Source organism: Triturus cristatus, chromosome 4_1 (assembly GCF_964204655.1).
Source record: "Triturus cristatus chromosome 4_1, aTriCri1.1, whole genome shotgun sequence".
Taxonomy (NCBI): Eukaryota; Metazoa; Chordata; class Amphibia; order Caudata; family Salamandridae; genus Triturus; species Triturus cristatus.
In genome coordinates, this window is record NC_140585.1 from 292,859,227 (window position 1) to 292,886,122 (window position 26,896).

The 26,896-nt window shown below is 43.3% G+C and overlaps 2 protein-coding genes across 6 annotated transcripts in view; one reads left to right on the forward strand and one right to left on the reverse strand.

Moving 5' to 3' along the window:
• USP18 (ubiquitin specific peptidase 18) overlaps positions 1-26,896 on the forward strand; it is a 183,354-nt gene that overhangs the window by 135,220 nt on the left and 21,238 nt on the right. For all 4 annotated transcript variants that reach the window (XM_085652111.1, XM_085652114.1, XM_085652113.1 and 1 more), the window contains 3 exons: positions 10,880-10,975; positions 13,381-13,551; positions 19,908-20,039. In XM_085652111.1, coding sequence (XP_085508237.1) covers positions 10,880-10,975; positions 13,381-13,551; positions 19,908-20,039 — 399 coding nt within the window. The remainder of the gene's footprint in view (positions 1-10,879; positions 10,976-13,380; positions 13,552-19,907; positions 20,040-26,896) is intronic.
• Positions 15,555-26,896, reverse strand: part of LOC146854315 (uncharacterized) — a 186,194-nt gene continuing 174,852 nt past the window's right edge. Inside the window, exon 8 of one of the 2 annotated variants that reach the window (XR_014981211.1) lies at positions 15,555-16,560. Coding sequence is in view for 1 of the 2 variants with exons in the window: in XM_085652118.1 (XP_085508244.1) it covers positions 16,484-16,560 (77 nt within the window). In the remaining variant the exon portion in view is untranslated. The remainder of the gene's footprint in view (positions 16,561-26,896) is intronic. The other variant, XM_085652118.1, reaches the window with a different exon arrangement.

The window sequence follows — 26,896 nt, forward strand, 5'->3', positions numbered from 1 at the left end:
TGCCGGTTATCGTGTCAGGCATTGGTCTGGACCAAGTGATCCCCTCTATGTTACCCTCCTTTCCTACCTTATGTCAGTTGTTCGAGATTAGACCCTCTTTGGTCTAGAGTTGTGTAATCACACTGCAGTAATACAGAGTTTCAAAGTTATTGAAGCTTGAAAAGGCATGGGCGCGATGGCAGCTGCCTGTAGTCAAACATTCTTTAAGGGGAGACCGCCACCCAAAATCAGTCTCTCCCTACGCTGCAAAGCTATACACCTTCTCTTTCCGGTACCCTACTTGACTCATCGTTCCCATCTTCGCCACCCACCATCTGCTGTATCTTGGTGGACCACTGGAGTATGTCCTGGATTGCTCTTTCATCCTCTGTAATGTCACACATCCTAAGTTCCTCCGCTAATGACCATTCTATCAGATCTCGCTCCCAGGAGTCTATGGTCGGTTCTCTTGATTTAATCCAATTTATCACCACCTGTTTCTTCGCTAGGACCAATCCCAACAAAACAAAACTATGCAGCGTTTTCATGTCTCTAGGTTTATGTATGATGCCTACTTCGCAATGTTTATTAGAAGCACTGATTTGCATGTAGGTCGTCAATGTTAATCTATGGACAACCTGGTGTCAGTATCTATTGATCTCGATACAAGTCGATAACATGTGTGCAATGTGGCCTCATACTCTCTGCATGTAGGACACCTCAAGGATCTAAGGGAATATACTTTGTGCAGTTTAAGGGGATCTTATAGGTATAGTAGAACAAATGTAAGTGTACCAGTTGGAAACTGGTGTTGCTGAACACCTCCTTCACCAGTGCACGTCACCTTCCGTCCTGTGTTTGCCAACTGTTTCCCAAGATCAGCCTCCCACAACTGACACCCCTTCATGGGGGTGTTCCCCCTCTTCCCCTTCAGAGCCTTATACATACCCGTTATCAGGCGCGCACCCATCTGTAATAACACATTAAATGCGGCCTTGGCAGCAGGTGCTTCAGGGAATTCTGAACATATTTTTCTGGCTGTTTTAGCCAATTTACCATACTGAAAGACTTGACTCGTCTTGATGCCAAATTGTTCTTGTGCATCTGTGAAGGAGATAAACCGATCACCTAGTCATGGACCTCTCAATGTGTGACAGCCACCCTCCCTCCGTTGTGCTATAGACATATCGCTACTGATGCTTCTAAAGGGTTGTACCCAATTGAGGTTTAGTGTTCTGGAAAATGGAGAGTGCTGCATCACCCTCTCCACTGCCACCTTCCACACCAGCGCTATGTTATAGTAATATACATACTAGTTGTTGGTGCAGTCCCTCCTTTCATCAGTGTCACCGGTAATGCCTCCACCTGCGCCTCTCCACTCGAGAGCCACTTCTCCTAATTACCATCCTCATCACAACATTGCACCGCACATTGGAGCTGCACAGCCTAGCTCCGGGACATAGGGAACATCATGAAGGTCTATGTGCGGAGGACTCCCCTCCCCATAAAAAATGTGTAGAGCCTTCCGGGGAAGGAGGCGGAGGTGTCTGAGGTGGTGGAGGTGGAGGAGGAGGCGGAGGTCTCTGAGGTGGTGGAGGTGGAGGTCTCTGAGATGGTGGAGGCGGAGCTCTCTGAGGTGGTGGAGGTCTCTGAGGTGGTGGAGGTGGAAGTGGAGGTCTCTGAGGTGGTGGAGGTGGAGGCGGTGGTCTCTGAGGTGGTGGAGGTGGAGGCGGAGGTCTCTGAGGTGGTGGAGGTGGAGGTCTCTGAGGTGGTGGAGGTGGAGGTCCCTGAGGTGATGGAGGTCTCTGAGGTGGTGGAGGTGGAGGCGGAGGTCTCTGAGGTGGTGGAGGGGGAGGTGTCTGAGGTGGTGGAGGTGGAGGCGGAGGTCTCTGAGGTGGTGGAGGTGGAGGCGGAGGTCTCTAAGGTGGTGGAGGTGGAGTTAGAGGTTGTGGAGAATGATGAGGAGTTGGAGCAGGTTGAGAGGGCAGTGGACTGGTGCCCCTGTCTTGATGCTTCTTTAACTTGAGAGGTGAAGGGGTACTCAATGCTAGCTGCTCTTCAAAAGTAAGCTCCCGCTTATGAGAAAGGGTCTTCTTCACCTTTGGTGGTGGCTTTGCCTTGATGTTCCTCATCTGGAGGTAAATCAACAGTCTCTGTTGTCGAGAGTCCAACTCCTCTTGAAGGCGTTGTAGAATTGGCAGCTCCCGATCCTCAGTGTCTGCCATGGATTGTCAGCTGGGCGCCGAAGGCTGTTTCAGCTTTGAGGCCATTTTTGACATTTACTGTTGTTTTAGCTCCTTAGGGCCCATCGGGGTCTGCACTGGCTCCGAGACTCCAGAGGTCGTCAAGGGAGCTTTCGGTGTCAAGGCAGGCTAGGTCTTGGGTTGCTGGCTCAGTGCCTTGGGTGGAGTCAGAGTCTATTCCGAAGTCTTAGGTCGGTATTATCCATGGCTGTGATGCAGTTGCAGCTCGGAAGGCTGTGGTGCTGAGAACTGATACTCACTGTTGCCATCTTCTGACATTGGCTTGGCGTGGGCTACAGGTCTGGCACATTGGAGTCCGAGTGTGAATCAGGTTCCAGGATGAAGGCCACGACTTGTTCAACCTCAGTTCTTCCATCTGCTTCTTCTTCTTCAACGCCTTCCCCGAAGATGTCAGAGGTATATTCGTTTTGGTGTTATTCTATGGTGCGTCGAGCAAGCCAATGATCACGTATGGTGTTCTTGGAGTGGGAGGCGAAGCAGGCAGAGCAGGAGACCTCGTTATGCTCAAGCGACAAGTGGAGATTACAAACTGCATGTTGATGTGCCCACAAGTACTTGGAATGGCACTGTGGACAGTAGCGCCTGGGCCTGGAAGACTGATACAAGAGGTTTTTGAGAGCAACAACAATTTGATGAGGCATCCAATATTCAGACAAAACAAACAAAAAACCCCATAGCCTATCACATCCAATTAACTCTCCTATTTTGACAGCGAACATCTGAGATCTCTGTTATATCTTCATGAAGACTGACACTTTGATGTAAGTGAAATCTCTCACTTTCAATGTGAAACACACACACTTAAAAGTTTCAAGAGTAGAACATCTAGTCAATTCACACTTTAAACAATACAATCTCATGCCTCTCAATCTGTAAGCCGCACAATAATAAAGACTTATGTGCTTGAATTGCTTATTCATTGTTTAACACAGCAACCTAGATGAACCTATGTGATCCTACCACACGTGTACAGCATCCTTCATAACGTATCTACACAATTGTACACTGTTCAAAGGCATTGTATATAATTTCAGGTCAGTACCAAAACATCCAATAGCAATCTCTGATCTTCATAAATCACACTATATTGATATTATACTGCTAACAGAGTCCTGCCCGAATTAAACTTACCATCCAGCGATAGGCCTACTAACTCCCATGGATTCTCCATCCCCATTCTCAATCGCACAGACACAGCAGGAGGTGGTGTCGCTTAAAGCCATAAAAAACAGGTCACATGCAAGAACTTGAATAATTAACAATCCTCTTCTTTCCAAAGTCTATTGATGGAAATCAAAAATTAGAAAAATATAACTCGATTCAAATGCATTATTAGCCTCCTAGAGAAAGTACCAACTTTGTGAAACAGCTCTTTGAGTTCAGTAGGGACAAATGGATCTTTCCAGAGAATATATGCATTCCTGGGTGACTTTAACCTGTACTGGGCAGATGAGAAGGACAAAGCGGTCGCTCAACTGCCATCATCCTTGACTAATAAGAATCTGATACAAGACTGCCTAACTCCCACTCGTGCACATGGTGCCACCCTAGACCTTATAATCACTCTAGTGGGTCTTATCAAGTCAGAATAGCCTATTCCGGTAAATTGGTATGATAATTTCCTAGTTCCCTTTACCCTTCCGTCATCCAAGGTTTGCCTGGGAGGACAACCAAAAAGACCAAAACAATGGGTTAGAAAATTCAACAATATCAAACATGGCTCCTTAATCTCAATCAGCTTCTCCCCTACAAAATATCTCATTAGACGAAGACATCAATACCATCACAACACAATATGCGGACACACTGTCAGACATTTGGACAAGTCCACTCCTCTATAATTAAAAAGATCGAAAGTCAAAAGTTCTCTGCAATGGTTTCTTAAAGAACGTAAGGACTACATAACAATCCTGAGACTATCTGAACGACTATGGAGACAAAACCCAACAGCAAGAAAGCTTGTGAATCTAAGAATTAAAAGGAAACAGTACAAGGAAATGAATCTTCAACGCTAAATTAGCAACGGTCAGAAATTAAATCACCTATGCCCGAAATCACCCCAGAAAACTATTTGAAATGGGAAAAACACACTACACCCTTTACTATGCTGCCAGTTCAAGCTCCCAAGCAGAGAGGTGAGGAATTTGAAAATGTCATCAAAAAAAGTAAAGAAGATCAAGCTAATCCTAGCACCAAGCCTAGATGATGAAGCTGAATTCACTACGGGTAGAAAAGCGAATGGCTTTTAGAGTAACTTCAGAGAAGTACCACTTACGAAGCTCATGCAAAGCAACATGAAAACTAAACCATCCTACCATTTTTCCGAACTTATTAAAAAACCATCCTTGAAGGAAATCTCGCAAGCCATTGCTACATTTTGGACAAGCATGATCAATACCTTGCTTTATCAAGGGGAACTACACAACTGTCTCAAAATCAGACAAGTCACCTACTTACTGAAGAAAAGGGGAACGGACACTGATGATTTTAATGACTTCCATCTGGTTTTGAACCTACTGTTTCTCAGTAAATTTATGGAAAGCTGTGTGGTGATACAACTCAACCATTATATATAGGGCAACAACCTTCTAGATGAACATTGGTCTGGCTTCCAGAGTTGGTGCAGCACAGAATCTGCAATCCTAAATATTATTGACGATGCCCTGAGGACCATAGATACAGGAGACTTCAGTCTCCTTATCTTCCTGGACCTCTCCGCTGCCTTTGATACAGTCAACTATCACTCACTCTTAAAGATCCTAAAGGACTGAATTAGCCTAGGAGGTAGAGTTCTAAATTGGCTCACATTCTTTCTGGATAGCAGAGACCAAAGGATAAACACTTGTAGGTTAGACCAAAGCCAAACTCCTGAAAAACTCCAATATCTCATTCCACTTCTATGCTAATGATACTCTGCTTTGCATGAACATCCCTTCCCGAGTGACATAGGTTCACTAGGCTCAATGCTAAATTAAATTAATGTCTGGATCACATATTGTCAATTACCTCAAATTCACCCCTCTCAAAACAGAGTTACTTCTCACTGCACCTTGTATCTGATCTACACCCGTACGACAATGGCTCAAACATCTGTCCTCTGTTGATCAGAGTCCAGAGATTTAAGATGCACTTAATCACTTGGCTTTGTATTAGAAACCTACAGCTACCTGGTCACATAAATGCTCTAGCAAAGGGAGCACAAATCTAATTGAAACTCATAGGAGAAATTAAGCACATCATTCCTCAAACTAATTTCATACTAGAACCTCAGGGTCTAGTGCTTTAAATACTGGACTACGGCAATTCCATTTTCTGCAGTATTTTCAAAATTCACTTTGTGCCTCTGCAAGCAACCCAAACATTGGTCTCTCTCAAGTGGGTACCTATCAAAGCCAGATGCCAGCTCAAGGTTGCCTGTATCACATATAAAAATATTCACACAGAAGTACCTACCTATCTTAACCAAAAACGGAACATCTTAGGGCGACAACATGCCCTGAGAGGTGTGGATATAATGTTGCTCAAATATCCAGCCTGCACAAAAAGCAAAGACAAGAAAACAGTCTTTCTCAGGGAACGCACCCATCAATAAGAACTCTTCCTAACTTTCAACTTTTCAAGAAGGAGCTCAAGAGACTAACTATTCCATCGACTCTTACTTACCCCTCTGGTTATGAAGATATAACTATTTATTTTAATTTTATTCCAGTAACATTGTGCAACGTGCTCTGACACTCCGTAGGTCAAGTCCTTGATTTATTAAAACTCTTACAAAATAAAAATCTAGACAACTGACAGGTAAAATAGATGCCAACCCCATATTCAGAAACTATTTCACTGTTAGGCAATTTATTATTTGTAATGTATATTAAAAAAGCTATATTTACAACCACTTCAAATTCTTTGTTGGGATGAAATTAACATTTACAAATGCAGCTACTTCAGAAATGTTTGATAAGCCAATTGACTTTAGCAAATTTGGGGGGATCCAGCGTTTTTATCACTCAAAGTATAGCACATGATGCAGTGGTGCTACAACCAGAATCTAAAGCTGGTAAGATATTTTGTAAGTGGCGATTGTCACAGAAGCGTCCCTGACAGGGTGCTGAGCACACATTACAGCAATGACAATTAAGGACATGCACGTCAGCATTTCAGTCTGGAAAAGGAGAAGTTGAGATTGCACTGAAATCATTACAAAACAAAGAAAAAGCGGTATCGGATACAAATACAACATGACAACTATGCACTATACCAAAAACAAGAAGGCACACAATGCCTGTGGTTGTCCAAAAAGACACAAATCTAGAACTGGGGTCACATACACTACATCACACTTTTGGTGGAACAACTGCTGTGAGTGGACGAAATATTGGAGATCAGTTAAGTAAAAAAAAAAAGGAAACACATGTATTGGAGATCAAAATGTATACCTTTAAGACTTGTTTCAACTGTGGGCGACCCCACTTATAGATCTGTTTGCAACAGACAACAATAGGAAATGCAACAGCTATGGCTTGAGATCTCCATGCCCATGATCCCTGGTGATTGGTGGTTGATGTTTGCTTACACTTTTTCCAGCTTCGCCTCTTCTTCCATATGTCATATGGAAGTTGTACCGTTGTAAATGATTGTCACAGCACCAAAGTGGCTGCTTCAGCCGTGATATTCCCCCCTGTTGGAGCTGCTGATACCTCTAATCAGCAGATGGCCATTTCTGCTGATTTGGTAACTCAACAAGAAAGCAGACTGTTCCATCTAGATTCTCATAAATCATGTGTCACTCAGTCCGCCAGAGTCATACCTGAGGTCTTGTAGATTGGGTAAGAACGACTTCTTAAAGAGGCATGGATGTACTTAAGGAACCTGTGCTTTGAGACATGCCAATCCACTGAAGGCATTACATCAAGATATTATTAAACATCTATTAACATTGCGAAATCAGACATGTAGAATCAAACACTAAAAGTGCCTCTAGCCACTTTGAAGTCTATCTAAAAACCAGACAGCACCAGTCTAATTTTAAAATCCCAGTGTGTAAAGCAGTGTTAGATCCACTAATTCTATTTCAGGAGTCAGAAAAACTAAAATGGGAGTATGAATGATTACAGAACCAGTATCCGGAAGGGCAAGTTTTAAATGCCCCTTCAAAATATGAATCAGTATGATATGTATCGATGTTTTTCAAATGAAATCCGGTTGCAAAACATTGAAAAGTTACCAATACCTCAAATCAGATGGTAACTGTGAGAAAGTGTCTTCTTTCTGCATGGTTGCCTCCACTTTTTGCTGAATTGCTGATGTTCTTTACTGCGTGTGCCCTGGGCTCTTGCTAATCAGGTACCCAGGGCCTATGTTCTTTCCCTGAAACTGCATTGAAGCCTAAACCCAATTGGCATCTCTGGCCACAGGTCAGCCCCTGGTAAAATGTACCACAGATACCCAGGGCACTTTGGCCAGAGAAGGCCTCTCAGAGCTGCAGCACTTATTGTGCCACCTTTAGAGGTCCTGTTCCTTTACATACACACACTGCCTTTGCGTGCTGCGTGGTTTGGTGCAGAACAGAGTGAATAGTCGACATGGCACACATCCCTGTGTGCCATGCCTACAACCCAAAGCCCTTGCATAGATCAGTCACCCCTCTAGCTGGGTGCACTATACCAGTGGTGAGGGTACAGGTGCATGAGCCCTGTACCCCTACAGTGTCTAAGTCCATTCTTAGACATTGCAAGTGCAGTGCTGCCATTAAGAGTATATGGTGCTGGGAGTTTGTCATTAAGAACTCCACAACACCATAATGGCTACACTGAAAACTGAGAAGTTTGGTATCAAACTTCTCAGCACATTAAACTCACACTGATGCCCGTGTGGGATTTAATGAAAAATGCACACAGAGGGTATCTTAGAGATGCCCCCTGAAACCTAACCCACCACTAGTGTCCAGGCTGAGTGGCTGCTTTCAGCTGCCACCACCAGACATGTTTCTGGACCCCTGGGTCGAGAGCCCGTTGCTCTCTGGGGCCTGAAACAATGCACATCGTGGGACGAGGTACCAAGCCTCCTCCCCTAGGATGGGCAGCGTTCACTAAGGGGAAGCTTCAAAGGCTTTCCGCCTTTGTGAGCTTCCCCAGATTACTTGCTGCTTTCAGCAACTGGTCCCCACTGGTTCCGACCCCCACTTTGGGTGGGAGAACCGGCGGAAAAAACAGGTGAGGAAGAGAGGTGTGCCCACCTCTGCCAACTCCACCCCTCAGGTGAGGGAGGCGAAGTGAAACACAACTCCCAGTCCCCGCCATCTTGCAGATGGGGAGACTCAGCCAACCAGGGACAGGCTCATGCCTCCCTCCCACTGTAGGGTGGCATAATAAGTGGTGTACCCACTCTAGGGAAGGGACCTATTGGTCGCTGCCTTTTACCTACCCATAACGCCCCTAAATCTGGTATTTAGGGGCACCTTGCTACCTCAGACAAGAAGAAACTACAAGAAGAAGAAGGACCAAACAGCCGTGCAGCAGCTAACAAGAGGACGGCGCCCGCTGACTTGGCCCCAGCCCTATCGGCCTGTCTCCTCCTCGAATCTGCTCCTGGGAAATCCCAGTGTGTCCTACAGCCAACAACCTTGAAAACCCCAGAGGACCTGCCTGCCTTCAAAAACAAAGACTTTGTCTCCAGTGAACATCGGATTTGTTCATCTGCAACCTCTGCCTCCGGCCGAACACTGCAAATCCGCCCCACTCTGCACCCGCCGTCCACGGCCAGAGCTCGAGTGGGCAAACACCCCTCCTGACCCGAGATACGGTGACCACTGACCTGCCTCAAGCATCCACCTGACGCCTGCAGCCTAAATCCAGAAGGTCCCCGAACCGCGACCAGGAGCTGGTAAGAAGATCTGACCCCAAAAGGCACCCGACGCCCCACGGCCTTGTGTGCCCAAACTGACGGTGCCTAACCAACCCCTAACTTCCCAACATACCACTCGAAGTGGTGGTCGCACCCAGAAGACCTTCGTCCCCAAGCCTGCAGTGCCTTTGTAAACCAGAGGTTCCCCATTGAAACCAACAGGGCGCCCGACGTTGAAACAGCACCCAGCACCCAGCCGCCCTAGTGACGCCGAGGGTGCACCTTTGGTGCTACTTTGTTTCCCCATTTGCCCTGTGCTAAAGTCCAGGAGCTTTGCTCCCACAACCAAGTGGTCTGCTTGCCAGCAGCCACCAACCGCAGGTCCACTATCCCTCATTGGATAACATTGGGCCTCAGCACTCTGCACCCGGCCGCCCTAGTGCCACTGAGGGTGTAACTAGAGTGCATCCTTGACCCTGGGGAACCCCTGAGTCTACCCCCAGAACCTCAACTCCCACTACCAAATACTTACCTTAAAACCGATAACACTATTTTCCTCCATAGGATACAATTGACTGTTTTTCTTAGAAAAGTTTCTAAGTGTGGAGTTTGAAAACCTAAAGAAATTCTTTAAAATTGCACTAACTAACAAAAATGATTTTACTTACCTGTTTACAGGAAATGTCCCAGAGTAGTATCCAGGTATACTACTCTGAGAGAAAAGTAATCTCAAAAGTAACTTACCTGTAATTTTACTGAAAAGACCATTCAAGTTTATATACTGTATTTACAAAGTATTGCATTTCTCTGAACCCATACTGTAAGTCAAAACAAAGTGCATATACAATTTCAATTCAAACTGTTTACAAACTGCATTACTACTGTAAAGTATTTATTGCTTACCTGTGCCAGGCCTGCTTGGTTCTAGAAAATAAAATAACTAAAATAATATTTTCATACAAAAACAATTGGGCTGATGTTCAGTCTTTGGGTGTGTGAATTCATTTGCTGACTGAGTGTGTACAACAAATGCATAACGCTTTCCTCTGATACTGCCTTACTGCTTTAACACACTACCACAAATAGAGAATGAGGTGCTATCTAGCTTTACCTCTACCTACCTTTGGAGTTCCACTGGACTCTATGCACACTTTAGCTCACTTTGGTATAGTATATACAGAGCCAGCTTCCTACAGTAACTCATTTGCAAATGAGAAGGGGTCTGGTTGGGATCCCTTCAGGCTTGTGAAATAAAAACAATATGGGAAATTGTTGGGGAACCACTGGCAACTCTCAAAAAATATATATTTTTAAACACAGTCCTGTTTTCCCTCTGGAAAACTTGCTCCTTTAAACAAAAGTTTGATTTATCAATTACAGACATGGTGGTCTGCTGACACTGGCGTGCCACTATTCCTTTAACCTGCCACTTTAATATTCATGAGATAGGTCAGATTGCAACCCACCTCGATTTGGAGTTTTAGAAACCAACCAATGAATACATAGGTTGATTCGTAACTTTCTTTACTGGTCACAAGAATACTGCTTGCAACTTGCAACCAGTATTTACAACTAGTGATGTGTAGATCTGGCTCATAGTCTGAAATGATATTTGAACATGCTTCAAAAGTTATATGTTTTGGTTACTCAAAGACAACAGACCAGTGTAAACAACTATTTCAGGGAATCCTATTCGAACGTGCAGAGGCAGACACTGCTCACTGATTGGGAGTTGCTGAATGTTACATCTTTAGTCTATGTGTCTGTTTTTAATGCCCTTTCTCTCTTATCTCTAGGAAGAGGCATTGGTAATTTTTTTTCGGCCTGAAAAACTAACAGAAGAGAATATGTGTCTGTGTCAAAACTGTGGGGAGAAGACTGCAAGCCTACAGGTAATATTTCAGTGTGGCAGCTAGCTCACTTTGGGCCATATGTAGGTAAATTACATTTACCGATTCTTAAATACCGAATTTTACCGATTTGGTATTTATGAATCGGTAAATGTAATGTAGGTAAATAATTACCGATTCGGTACATGTCGGTATTTTAGAATCGGTATTTACCGATTCGGTAATGGCAACTGGCTTCCCATACATTCCTATAGGCCTGGAGGCCCATAGGAATGAATGGGAAGCCAGTTGCCATTACCGAATCGGTAAATACCGAATCGGTAAATACCGAATCGGTAATGGGGGAGGCATCATCATGGGTGGCAGGGTGTCACATTGACACCCTGTTGCACCCCTGATTCGTCCATGTGTGCACATGTGGCGCACATACATGCCCTAAGGGCATGTATGTCTGCCACATTGCACACTTCAAATTGCAAAAAAATGCTTTTTAACGGGTATTCGTCATTTACCATCAACTTTTAGTTGGTGGTAAATAACGAATCCCCACACCAACGACACACTCCCCCTACATATCATTTCAGGATTCGGTATTTACCAAATCGGTAAAATTACCGAATCGGTAATTTTACCGATTTGTTAAATTACCGAATCCTGAAATGTGCCCCCTACATACCAAAAGCCTAAATACCGGTCGGTAACGGGATATTTACCGAAAATCGTCCGTTACCGACCGGTATTAGGCTTCCTACATATGGCCCTAAGTGTCTAAGTGTACCAGCATTTCTTAGTAGAGTGGGTGTTTGAGTAAGGGTAGGGATGGTGCAGGAATTTCAGAACAAAATACACATTTGCCAGCAGAAGCACCTTGCCGGCTACGTAAAAAAGATTATTTTTTAGGCCTTTTGTAGCAATTTGACCCTACTACTAGGTGGCAACCTAAGACTGATTTGACTTAATTAAAATTACTATCAATATGTATATAGCTCGAAAGATAACTAATGCTTTCATGGCAACTTTGTCCCTGTATAACAGAATTTAGGGAATTTATCATCTTCTGGGGCATCAGTTCTATCGCTCCCCCAAGCATACTATCCAATAAGAATTTAGGTCATCTAAGTTATAGCCCTCTACATTATGAATAAGTACCTCTATACAAATACTTTTGGGAAGATTATCCACCGTATTCAGGGAAAACTAAGAATAGATTAGGTTGTTATTAGGTAGTGTGAGACTGGCAGGTCTGTCCCATGTGCTACAATTATTGTAATCATTTGGGCTCATTCCTCAGTGGAAGACTCTGGAGCTAATTTCGATATTGCTTTAAGCCAACCCAGTTTAGTCCTAAAGAGAGCTAAAAGCTGCAAACTGACTTGGTTAAAAAGCCAGTCTAGGGTCACTTTGTCTATGCTCTCAGAAGCCTTTCAACCCACAGATGGGTGAGAATGGCTCTCTTCAGGCTAGATCCCCTGAAGCCAGAAAACGTAAACTTACAATTTATGTAGATTTATGCATTTTAAGGATTTATCAATAAATCCCCACTACCCCTGAAATTCTGCACAAGTTGTAGATTTACAGGCGGACTCTTAGGGCCACATGTATCAATTTTGGAAATAGCGATTACCTAATTGCGATTTTCTATAAATTGCAATTAGGTAATCTCTATTCCTAATGTATGAAACTCCAGGAGTTTCATATAGCAATTCCTAGTGGGCCGCAAATCGACCTACCTCATGAATATTAATGAGGTATGTCGCAATGTGCAACCCATTGGCAATCGCTAAATTTACAGGGATGGTGGCCTGCTGAGGTCAGCAGACCACCATGTCACTGATTGCTTTTAAATAAAGCAATCGTGTTTTTTTTATAAATGTAGCCTGTTTTCTTTAAAGGAAAACAGGTTGCATTTAAAAAAGAAAAGCGAGAAATGGTATAGTCCGAAGCTCTGTTTGTAATATAAAATCAGGGCCTTCGGGGGTCATATCACTGAAAATACAAGATTTAAAAAAAATATTATTGTCTACGGGTGCTCGCGGAAGACAATTTCTGTGGTCTAGAATCTAGAGAATGCTAAAGTGATTCTGGTATTTTACCGACCTCTGCTGGTCATTTTCTATCAAGAAAGTTAAATAGAGGCAGTTGAACAGAAAAAAATGTCCTTAAGCGGAAGCAGACAAGTCATAGGGCTGATCTCCAGAGCCCACAAAGTAGATACACATATAAGTATATACTAAAGTATATACAAGAGGTCTTGAATGCTCGACCTAAAATTGTATATCCATACGGCCCTTAGTCCTCTACTGCAAATGAAAATTTATCTCGAGGTATGATTTGAGGTACTGATTTTAATATACAGGTTTGACAACTTTCTACACAAGAATCTGCCTACAGTATTATCGAGTCCCTTCAATGTACCATTAAGCTGACTTTGCAGGGCTTTCATTTAGGGCATGAGAGTAAAGAGCCTGCCACAGACTCTGACCCTACACTTGAAGCGTCTGTCCTCCAGCAAGTCCTCCTGGGTAAAAAAGATCAGCCGCCGGATTTCCTTCCCATTGAACCTTGACCTCAGGCAGATCCTGGAAGCAGATGCTGTGTGCTGTGAGTCTAGGGAACAGGTATGTTGTCTTTATGCTACATTCCTTGGTTGTGAGTGAATGCCTGCTATGGAATGGACTGTCTCCAAATGCTTTACTGAAAACTGGACAGAAAGTGAAGTAAACAATTCCTCAAATAAGCATGTTGTTTCCATGTACTTCGAGGGCAATGCTTAGCTGAAAGATTTTATCTGAAAGCTCCCTGTTGTGCATCCCCTACCATGTAGGGCCTGGATACAAGGTGACCATTTCAAGCCTGTAGCCCTGAGCATAAATCCAGCTATCACAAGGATTTTTCCCTGAAATGGGAAATTCTGGTGCGGGAACACCAGGCCCATTACAATTGGGGTGGAAGGGGGGGCTGGAGGTCAGCAGCATCCTACCCAGGTATACGGCTGCATTCAACGTATAATTGGGGCCTTGGAGTTAGCTCGCTTATTCTTGTCAAAGTTTTCAAAATTGTTGGCATGACGTGCATTGGTGCTTCTAACTATTACTGGGTGCAACCTCTCTGCAGAAGAGTAGGTGGTTCCCAACAAGAGAACAGACAACAGTCAGTCCTCCACAATGCACCCACTGAACTTGGCCTGCACTCTGCTGCAACCCTCCTCACCAGAACAAAGACATTTAATCACATGAAACCAGATATGATCTCGCTGAATTGGTTACCACCCAGTTCCGAATGACCAAACAGGCAAAGTAGCCACTGGCCTATGGGCACCACTCATTATAGGGGCCCCGCGACAACGGATCAAAATAATATTTATTTGATCATGAAAGAAGATTACAATCAAATTGTCTTAAATAATTTAAGAAAGCTTGATTGTAATTTTCTTTCAATATCAAATCAATATTATTTTGATCCGTTGTCGCGGGGCCCCTAAAAGGTGTGTTTAGTTTCGTGTAATAGAATTGGTTCATTAAAATTATGGGTTAGTAAAATTAAAAACTTATTGGCCTAGAAGCCTTCACAGTGTTTAATCCGGCACTGTCAGTACCACCAGAGAAACAGCACTCACAAGACCAGCCGCACCCCATACCGTGCCCTGTACCTGAGCATCACTGAAAGCCTGGCCCACAAGCGTACCATCTCTGGAGCGAGTAGAGACCTAAGAGGAAACTCACCAACAAAGAAGAGATCTAACATTCCACACAGCGCACCTAAACGTTTGGATTCCCTCCAAACAGAGTAAATCCAGCAATCTCCCTAAAAAAGTTCCAAAAGGCCTCAAGAACTGTTTACTTGCTACCTGTAATTTCTATACCCTCCATCAGACAGGAATCAACTCCCTGTATTACATTTACAAACCTGATAGCAGTGTGTCCGCTGTGCAAATCCCACCGACAACCTCTGTACATTATACTTTCTTTGCTTCTTGATGGCATCCTATATTTATCAATGTTTAAAGTGTCCTAGCAGCTGACTGAGCATCTTGCTCGTGTTAGCATATGAAACTGGTAAATATTTTGAAAATGTTGAGGTTGAAAGAACTGCAGAATTTTAGAGAATTTAGTTTTGATATAGCGCACACCATAGAGGTGTCGCAGCTCTTCAAATGTATATGAGGGTGCCAGAGTGCCTTACGATTTAAGAAACAATGTATGTATGTTCATGAGGAAGCAGAGTGTAATATGAACAAGCTTGAAGAGGTAAAAGAACAGAATAAATCAGTAGTTTAGTATGACATATAATTCAGTTTTTCTATAGCACACATTTGCCATTTGTCAGTTACTTGTGATCCAGCGGGTGTGCCAAGGATAAACACTCCACACACATTTAGCCAACTTTTCATCACTTTTCTCCGTTACCCGCTGGGGGTCAAATTTATAATTCACTCAGATGGCAATTAGTTAATTTCCTGTAGTCTTGAAATTTTCGAAACCGAATATATTGCCTAACTAATCTTTCACAGATCAATACTCTTTCCTCTGGTCGATAGACCATTATTGAGTCAGTTGATGGTGATATTAACAGTTTTCTAACTAATTCATATATCTTAGTGAAATAACCACAGACTCTGGGTAATATTCATAAGATTTGTCTAAATTTCAGACACAAAGGTGAACACTCTTTCAATACAAATTCACAGTGCAAACGCCATCATTTTCACATGGGAGAGATAAATCATTTAGCAGATACAGCAAATGGCACAAACTCATTCAATAAGTCAGTGCAAAAGAAGTGGATAGATGAAGAGACAAAAAGAGTTCAGAGGCAAAAATACATTTGCACAGAAATATGCAAAATATGAGTCAGAATAATATTTACCTATTTGAAATACTAAAAACCACTCCTCTTGCCAAAGAAATGGTGGAGGTCCCCTGAGTTAGAATCAGGAGACAAAGACTATAGGGCAGGATCAGGCAGGACAGATACTTACTAGACGTCTCTACAAACCTGACATACCATGGCGCATCCCTCTCTTACACTCTCTCCCTCCTCAATGCTCTTCCGGAATCTTCTAATCTAATCAGTCTGTCATTCGGATATGAATCTTCGCAGACTGCTTTCTCCTCTCTTTTCTTGATCTTGCTCGACCCAGCTTCCCTCTCTCGACCCAGCAGCAGCAAGCTTCTCTTGGCTTGGCAATCGCATCACCAACCCACTAACTAACATTCTAAAGTCACTCTTGTTATAGTCTTCATTTCTGCATGTCCCACCCTTAATAGTTGCAAATATTAATAAAATACGGAATATGATTGGACAGGGCTAGGGGAGTTTTCATCACACTATGCTGACATATTAATTTTTATTAAGGTACCATTGTTTCGCAATCCCTTCCCCTTTAGCTCATTCATGCTTCCTTTCACATTCATATGTTGTTGCAACTTTTAATAACAATTTCAATGCAGTCTTCATATACGAGGCATACACGTCTTCACTTTCCCACGTCTTCAGTCCTTGATATTTGGTAGCAGTTCATTTCTCAGGTCATTGGGTCATATTCCGAGTCTACTGAGCATGCGCAATCTCATCATCGTTCGAGTCCATTTTCTCTCCGTCATATACGAAACAGGCCCAAATGCACACTATCGATAAAAGAATCATAAACAGATGTTATTTTCTCAAATGTATAATTCTCACTGTTCACCTCCCATTTCTACTCTACCTCATGTTATTATTATTTTTCGGTGCAAAAGCATTAACGTAAGCATTTTTCTTTTTAGTTCAGGCAAACAGATGCCAGGCATGCGGTTCTGCAGGACCACATGTTAGTCCTCCTTGTGCATGCCCAACGATTTCCCTCCGAAAGCGAGTTAGTCACATTATCTCTACTTAATTCTGGATTGCACATGCGCAAAGCGTTTTTTTGCAAATTAAAGCGGTTTTAGTCGCATTGCACTTTCTTCCACATTAAGTAAGCATGCGTAAAGCTTTCTTCCCACATGTCGGTGTTTGGTGTTTATTAGTTTCGTCTCATCTACAACTTTTAACGGTTAGTAAAAGTTAATTAAGGTTTTGTTTCGAGCAAGTTTCGCAATCGGCTAGTTAAATCCCTGTGGGATTCTTGTATGCTTGAGTTGTCATGTGGGTGCATCACAATGGGAGTGACCTTCTATCTATCCTGCATCAATGGCCGAAGTGTAGCCCCATTACTTAAGGTCTTGTAGGACTTTGTACTGCCCAGTGTGGTGGATTACCTTTTCCTACGTGAGTGTGTGGATGGTTGAGCAGTGATATACGTGGTTGGTTGCCTTTTCATAATTGTTACTAACTGGATGGCCAGTTCTGTTGCTTGAACATTGGATTGTCTGCCTTGTCGGGCTTGGCCTTTCTGCTATTTTTATTCGGTCTGGTCCATTCAATCTTTTGCAGATCTGGCACTGTGTCATTCGCTTCCTCTATCTCCCTGATCCCTTGTTCCGCTTTGTGGCTTCACAGTGTCCCAGTTTCTGCCCCCACACTCACTGCCTGAAATACAGAACATACATGAGAGCTTGACTAGGAGCTAGGCGCCATCAGCAAACATGCAGACTCGCTCTCCAGACTCATTAGGCAGAATAACGCGAGGTCATAGGTTAAGGTTGAAAAGGATGGCTGAAATGCAAAAGAAACCCTCCCCCTAACCTGAGATATGACGTTTCAAGCAAAATATTACTTGTTGAGCACACCTGAAAATAAAGGATTCAAATCATTTGAATACCACACCACTAAAACCCACGGCTGAGCCTTTCCCCAGTGAAGATTAAAATATCAGAGAAACATATGATGACGGGTGGATAAGAGTTATTTAGTGATGTATGTATGAGTCCTCTCATAAAAACAAGTGTCTTTCTAAGGAGGTAGTATATGTTGTTAAGTCTTAAATCTGTTACAGGGGTATTGATCCCAACAACCAATAGACATCCAAAGGTTGTGAAGGTATAGGACTTGATTGCTTTGATGTAATTGACAGCTTTTCCTGCACCTACTTTTATGGATCTGCTATTTGAGAGAATTAGATCAGACAACGTTTGTGAGGAGAGGGATCCATGCTTCAGTGTGCAATGTCATGGTCTTGTGACTAACCAGTTAGGCCTTCTGAATTTCGCTCTTCCTTTCTATTAAACTTTTCTCTAACAAAGTTCGGAGCTCTTTGTGTTTTTTGTGTGACATGTTTAAGGCTCAAGACACTAATACTCTTTTTCTACCAGGGTGTGTTTATTGTATGTTTATGTTTGTGAGATTTATAAAGCGCGCAAATACCCGTGGGTGTCTCGGCGCTAAGGACAACAGCATGAGACCTAATCCAGAGATTTATTGCGCAAATAGCCACGCTTTGGTCAATTTTCTAAACAAAAGTAGTGACTGGGAGGTTCTGATATGAAGGGGAAGCGAGTTCCAAAGTCTGGCAACAGCGACAATAAAGCGTTTGTCGCCCCAGGCAGCTGTTTTGGTGCGAGGCACTGTGAACAAGGAGGAGGTGGATGAGCAAAGTGCCCGAGTCGGAATGTAGGCTGCCAGGTCTTTGATCAGAAAGTCAGGTCCTATGTTGCGTGATGTTTTGTACGCAATGCACAAGGCCTTAAACATGATCCGGTTCTTCACCGGGAGCCAGTGGTATTTCCGGATCACCTGGGAGATTGATTTGTATTTTGGGGTTCCTGAAAGCAACCTAGCAGCTGCATTTTGGACAGTTTGCAACTTGTGAATGACCTTGTTCTGGGCATTCAGAAGAAGCCCGTTGCAGTAGTCGATGGTTGACATAATTAAGGTACTAATGAGTGTTTTTCCTGAAGTCAGGGGGAGAAAAGGAAGAATCTTCTTTATCATCCGTAGTTTGTAGAAGGCAGCTGAAACTACTGAATTGGCATGAGGGAGAAAGGTAAGTCTGTCATCAAATGTGACTCCTAGGTTTCTTATCTTTGTGACCGGAAGGGGAGGAGGACCTAGAGACAGAGGCCACCAAGTGGAGGACCAAGCAGGCGCCAGTTTGCCAAAGATCATGATTTCTGTCTTATCGGAATTTAGTTTAAGACAATTGTTGGTCATCCAATCACTAATGTCCAGTAGGCCACATTTGAATTTTTCAGCTGCTTCAATACCGTCATTTTGTATGGCCAGCACCAGCTGCGTATCGTCAGCGTACGAGGTGAGGTTCAGCCCATGGCTCCTAATGATTCTAGCTAGGTCCGCCACATAAATATTAAAAAGGGTCGGGCTCAGAGACGAGCCCTGCGGAACTCCACACGGAAGACTCAGTTGGGAGGACTGAAAGGTGCCGAGGTTAACCGTTTGAGTACGGTTGGCAAGAAAGGATGCAAGCAGATCCCGGGCTTTGCCCCCAATGCCTAGTTCGGCGACACGGTCGATAAGGATGGTATGATTGACCGTGTCGAAGGCCGCTGAGAGATCAAGTAGTACAAGAACCGCTGTGCCGCCCTGATCCAGAATGACTCTAATGTCCTCGGTCGCCTTTATTAGCGCCGTTTCTGTTCCATGACCTTTCCGAAATCCAAACTGAGTAGTATCCAGCAGTTGGTGATCTTCAATGTATTTTGAAAATTGGAGATTCATGATTTTTTCTACAATCTTTGCCGGAAATGGCAGGCTGGCTATGGGTCTGTAATTTTTGGTTTCACTGGAGTCAAGATTGGCTTTTTTTAATAAAGGTTTTATGATGGTCTTTTTCCATATTGTGGGATATATACCTGACATGAACATAGAGTTGTAGATGTTAGATAGAACTGGGGCTACTTGATCCAGTACAGGTAAGAGTGCGGCCGGCGGACAGGGATCAGTGGCAGAGCCAGATTTGGTTGTTAGCATTAAGTTCGCAATCTGCTCAGAGGTGGTGTGGTGTGTATAGTAGTGTGAGTGTGCCTTTGTCTGAATAACTTCTCTATCCAGTGGTGTAGCTGCGTCTGTAAATTCTTGGGTGCATTGTATCTTTCAGGCAGAGTGGAAGTATGAACTGTTTGCAGTCGTTGCCCATTCAGGAACCCCCGTTTATGGCCACTACTGCTCATACATCAGGAACATGAAGGACCAGAGATGGTACAGCTTTAACGATTCCAGTGTAAGCAAGGTGAGGTGCATTTTTAATCTGATTTCCCTTTCTATTCTAGTCCCACTGAAACATGTATCACTATTTCAACACAAAGAAAACCTACAACTTAGCTTTTTTAAAGGGCGCTTGCCAATTTTTATCACTTCAGGACTCATTGAATCTTTTACCGTATTGTTTACAAACGGTCTTTGAGGTCCTGCTCAATGGGACATAAGTACCTGACATAAATGATTCAAGGCATCAATTTGTTGCGATGTGCCTGGCCCTCTGATCCAGTGGCTCTGAATGCAAGTCTTGACGGTTCTCTCCTAACAAAGTGACTGGCACAGTTGAAAGTTCCTACAGTGTCTCCATCCTGAGCCATTGGTAACTCGGGTTCATGTGTCAGGGTAGGCAGAGTTCACGTATTGCAAGTACTATTTAATGACTCATTAATTTTAAGTCTTTTGAATGGAAAAGGTATATTAGTAGAACAGGATCCACTACCTTTGAAGATAGCTATCTTTAGGAGTCAGTATCCTGAGAGTCCACCAGTTGATGTTGATATATAGACTATTGCATAGACTAAGCATTTTGTGGGCAAGAGTTGTGACCCAACCGTGAGGTTCTGTGTCTTCCATAGACTGTAGATGCTGCCATTCCAGATAAGCATGAGTGAGCAACAGGTGCAGGAGCTAACCAGGTGGTTGTATAGGACCAGGAAGAACCATGTTGTGTCCTGCCTGATTCTTCCAGAGACCACCTGGCAGATGGTTGGACTTCGGTGAATTGAGTCATACATTTTAGTGCACTGGCCAAAGGGTTGGCAGTCGCCTGGTCATAGACATATGCCTAGTCAACAAGACACATTGATGAGAGGATTTTGGTCAATCTGGGTGGAAGGAAAATGGATGACTTTGAGTAGGTGGTGTGCTATCTAACCACAGACCAATCTGAAGCGGTGGTCTTCGGTACCTTCAAATCTAATCTCAGATGTGCAAGAGGGCATTCCAGAGTAAGGAGCCCTATACTCAAATTGATACACCTGCAAAGGTTTTCTTGACCGCTTATACTTAATATTTGATAATTTCAATTCATAGATGCGACACATAGACACGCAATTTAAATGTACATTATATGGCTACAGTGTCGGAAAATAAGTTATGGAGTTAATCTGTAGGTGCCAACATTTCCTTGGAAACTAAGAAATGCTAGTACTGCATCATTAAAAGACATGTGATGCCATGCAATGGCATATGAAGCATGTTAGAGGACCACCAAACTGCCCCTACAAGGCAAAAAGGGCTATTCCGGTGTCAATAGAAAACAGGAATGAATGGATTTGGAATCATGTGTTGATATTGTTTGAACACAGAGTTTACTCAGCTTCAGATAATACTGCTCTATATTCAGTCCGACCTTAGCATTTTTTTTATTTATGCTTCTAATTTTTCATCAGATACTTTGTCATACAACTTCATAAACACCTTTCAAATGAATAAAACTATCCATGTTCTTTACCAAGCTTCTCTATTGCAGAAACCAGCCTTCATCAATATCATTAATTCATATGAACTCGTTATTTTAAAAAAAAGACCGTTTGAACTCTTTCAAAAAGCCTTCTGTTTTGTTGTCAATAATCACAGTAATTAGTTCTATGATTATTTAGTTCATCTAATGCATCTAAAACATTGTTTCAAGGGATTTCCGATTTTCTGCTTTCTTTTTGCATGCATACTAAATTGACTATTAAATTAATAACAATTCTCCTCTTTCGTATTTGGGCTTAGAAATGCCTCCTTTTGTAATATGTAAAGCGCACTATCACCCACAAGGGTATCCTGGCGCTGACCCGGTGTGTGAGCCTCGCCCTGCCTAGGGTAGGTCAGTTCTGCTTCAAAGAATGCTTTATCCATTGGTGAATTTCTGCCTTTCAGGATCCGGCTTTGCAACAATTTTTATTTGGAATTATTTGTAAACCAAGATCAAAGTTTGAGATCAGTCAACATAATTATGCTTCTCCCGTCAGCTGCCTTTTTCACACAGCAGGTGAAGACTTTTCCCTTGATCTACAATACAGTCAGTGGCTAGAGTACTGGTAAGTAAATAAGTAAGGGGCATATGTATCAACATCACCATTTGCGATTCTCAAATAGCGATTTTTAAAGAATCGCTATTTGAGAATTGCAAAACGGGATGTATTAAAAAAATTGCAAACTTTTAGCGATTTCTTAAAATTCCTTAATTGCGATTAGCAAATTGCGAAATCGCAATTAAGGAATACCTGCCCATTCATTTCTATGGGCCAGGAGACCCATAGGAATGAATGGGAAGTAATTCTCAAATAGCGAATCGCAATTTCCTAATCGCAATTTGAGAATAATTTCAAAGGTGCAAGGGTGTCATGATGACACCCTGATGCACCCCTGAAATGAGCGTGTGTGTGCATATGGGGCACATACATGCCCTAAGGGCATGTATGAGCGCCACGTGGCACTTTGTAAAATTCAAAAAAGTGCATTTTGAAAGGAAATCGCAAATTACCACCAACTGGAAGTTGGTGGTAATTTGCGATTTCTTAAGGATAATTCGCACAACTTGGGTGCTTTTTACATATCATTTAGGAAATCGCAATTTGCGATTTCTTAAATGCTTACGCAAAATTAAGAAATCGCTAAATTAGCAATTCCTTAATTTTGCGATGGGATTTGGCTCATACATCCCGATTACCGATTTTTTAATCGCAAACGCTGTTATTTTGCGAATCGCAGCGTTTGCCCCCAAATCTTTATTTCAGCTAGATAAAACCATGTAACTTTCTACATAGCATTTTAAAGTGCATAATGACTGAAAGGTGCCTAGACAGTGGTGTAACATTAGCCCTCGCGGTGCGGGCGTGCCTGAGCAGAGGGACCCCCTCAGCAGAGTACAGTGAGACCAAAGTGGTTGGTGCTGGGCTGGGGGGCCTCCGTGTACTTTGCAGGGGGGCCCCCTCAAGTTTCGTTACGCCACTATGTCTCATGCCAACATTTTGTCCTTTGAAATCCCATATGTCTACGCCCAAGTACAAGGCTAAGATTTCAAAACAATTAAAAAAAATGACACTGCTTGTCTAAAAACCTCAAGCAAATAAAATGTCGTAATTGATTAAAAAGGCATTGATAAAACAGTTTAACATTTCCATACGTTTAAGGTGTATATCCAGCCAAAAAACGTTGCTATACTGGCCACCAAGTCTTATCTTTCTAGCGAACTCTCATGGTCTTAGTGCAGTCTTGTCAGCTTTAGTTTGAGGGGTTTCTGTATGAGGTTACCTGCTGCTTGTGAAATTTATTGTATTAAATATACATCTTAAAAGGCGATTGCATTCCACCCTCGCTTTTCGTTGGTTTGCGTGCTTGCCACTTACTTTTCCTCTGTTTCTATTGGGTGCAGTCTTTTGTTCCTAGTGTGATTCTCTCTCCCAAGGCCCAAGTACTATTTTCATCAGCTTGTAGAACTTTTTGATGTTGTATTTGCCTGCACCGCAATTGATTTCTTGTGCCCTTCCCTTGTAGGGCTGTGAGGTGTTGCATTGACCCTTCGCGATATGGACTTTACTTAATTTATGTGCAAATGCTAATGGTTCTGTTATAATTTTTCTTACGGTTGCGGTGACTCTGTTTACTTAATGAGTGGCTGCGGTGGTTCTGCTTTCCGCGTTTACCTCTATGTTCTTTTATTGTGGCAGTTGCGTAGGTGCCGCATTGTCACATTTGCATGGTTGCAGCACTTCCATTGTACACCTCCTTTTAAACAGCTGCAGAGGCACAGTTTTTTTGTGTATGGGAGCTGCTTGTGTGTTCACCGTGCGCAGCGCTGTATACCTTAAGCCCAGTGGGAGAGCACGTGTGTGGTCACAAGGCTTCTCTTGCCTCAGAGTGCTCTAGGCAGTGGACAAATGCCTTTCGTTGTTCTCCTGCTCTGCCTGCTTCAACATGATGGCTTGACGGCGGCACTACTTTGTGCTAAGGCTGTTTTTGGCCAGGCTTGTCCTCGTGCAGTTGCGGTGCACCACCAGAGTTCTAGGCGCACAGCAGTTCGGTTACCTGTGGGAGGACCCGTGGGGGCTCCTGTCTGAAGGTATTCAGCCTCTCACATTCCGGTGAGAGGCCTTGCCTAATGCTACTGGGACCAAGTGCTCTTGCCTGGGTGGCTTGAGGTTGCTTCTTGTTAGCAGGTCTCTCTGAGATTGTCGGTGGCGAGGGTAACCAAACCAGGCATTAAAACACTACACAGGTCTTAAATGGTGAAATCTGAGTCGGGAATGAGCACGTCCTCGCTAAATGTCTGCAGGCAAGCCTCCCTAGGTTACAATGAATCAGTCTGAGTGGTCAAAGTAAATGTTATCTTTGCAATTGCTGGTAGGAGTAAATGCCTATTTTTGCACTAGAGGGATGATGCAAAAGAGCATTCACGGTTGCAGAATTATCTATTTATTTATTTAGAATTAAGTATTATGAAAATGTGTTCTGATGCACAACACTTACGTATATTTCACCTGCTCTCAGACACCCCTCACCCTCACCCTCCATTTCCCTGCACAGTCACCCTGGCATTGCGCTGGCAGTCAGATACTGCTCCCCCACCACTCACACAGTGCTGACGCTACACTCACACACCATTGACATACCTCTCACCCAGCACTCACATTCCTCTCACCCTGTACTCAAACTGCTCATCATGTACTTATACTATTGACATCCTGCTCACCATATATTAGCACACCTGTTACCTTGTACAGGGTAACATCTCTCACCCTGTACACTCACAATTCTCATTCTACACTGAACGCACATCAATTACCGTGCATTCAGGCACTTTCACCCTGCACTCAGACACTTATCAACCTTCATTCATGCATCACTCACCCTGCAAAGAGACCACTCCCACCATTCTCCCTGCACTCATACACTGCTCCCACACCTCCACCTCTTATCATTAATCCCATAGGAGAATCCTAATGCATTTACAAATGCTAGTTACAGCTTAGTAACAACTCTTCTCTTTCCATAAATGTAATGAACCGAACAGCAACAACTGCAAAATCGCTCGTCATTCAACAGCCCAAAGCACAGTTGTAATAATCCTAACTTAAAGTAGCTTTTTAACCTTTCGTGGAAATAGCGCCTGGATACTCTCCCGAGTGACAAGTAGTGCTTTGCTAATCAACTGATTGATTGCTTGATTGGTTGGAGGTGTTTGAATATGTTAATTCACATCCAGGCATGGCGTCTTTCCTTGACATTTTTTTTATCATTAGAAAAGGAAATCAGTTTTACTTGTTTGTTCAGCAGCATTTTGAAGCCATATCAGCGGAGGCTCCTCCGCTAGAGCGAAGGAGTGCAAGCACAGCAGGCAAATACACGAAATAAAATGGCATAACAGTGCCATTTTATTTTGAACCCGCTCGCACTGTGTACAGCGTGAGTGGGAGGCAGGGGAGGAGGGGCTGAATCCTGTTATTGCAGGATTTTTTCTGCCCCTTTCAGTGTGCATGTCGCGTTGGCCGGCTGGTTACCTACGGCCAGCCCAACATGCGCACTGTACACCCACCAATCCCCGGGCTATAAAACGGCCAGGGGATTGCTGTCACAGGCCCCCAGCCTCAAAATGAGCACGGGGTCAGCCTGCTCCTACCAATCCTGGAGCTGCTCTCATGCTGAGAGTATCCAGGATTGGTCAGGAGTAGCGTTCACCTGGGCAAGAAGGAAGCCCTTCCATTTCTGCTCGTGGAACACAGAAGAGAAGTGCGGCATATATGGCTCTCGCGCCCCACCATAGTTTTTAAACGGTAGCCACCACTGGCCACTATACAACAGATTTTGTTCCCACAAAGATCGCCTTCAAGTCTCGGAAGGCCGAGATCATTGGTGTCCCCCATGTGTTTGTATTTGTGTTTGCCCCCAACTGCATCTCTTTCCAAATATACGTTTTTAGTGTTGCTGCCTCTGCTTGCCTCAGCGAGAATAAATATTTGAGCAGTCATACTTTCTGAGCCAATTGCTGGTCAGTTAGGCCCAACTCCAGTCTTATCTGTGCTTGAGATGCATTATTAAAATAACCGTTTTTAGACACATGAGCTACGGACAATATTGTGTATGGACACATGGAGAGGGACACGGGCTTCGCGTTTGGTTACCTTCCCTTTTCTTCCTTTTCCCTTTTCCCCTTTCCTCTTTTTGTTTGCACAGTTCAAAGTTTCTGTTGATTAATTGTGAATCTCTTATTGGCACTTGACCGCAAATGTACACCAGCATTCTTGCTGGACCTGTGGGACAGCGCGCGCAAATACGTGCGACAATGGACATCTACCAGCATCCATGCACCGTAGGGCACTCACTATGTAGACTATGGTGTGGTGACCATGCAATATTGCAAATGTACCTGTCAACCTCCTTCTTGATAATCTTATGTGCTGCTCTGTACATGAATTGTGAATATATCACGTGAATATGCTGTGCCCTGTATGCCAATTGCAATGCCCAATAACAATTGCTTTCATGAGTATTGTACTGTACTAATCATAAAACAGATTCCCAAAAAAACTTAAGAAGCTAAAATAACAAGCGGTAAACTGTGAATTGTGATCCGTTAAAAACATGCCAAAGTTATCCAGATAGGCTTATGCATCAAAAGATATCACAGGCATGAGCTTTGCCTTCTCCACTCTTGATAGCATAATCAACATCAGGATAGAAGACTTACGAAAGAGCTCTTGGAAGACAAAGATTAAAGATAAAAGCTAAGGTTTTAATGTGTTAAGGTGCAAGAGATGTGAGCCTCAATCCTACCACCGTACACCCAGATATTTAGATTTGTTGTTCTTCGTAACAGGGACCTCCCAAATCCACTCA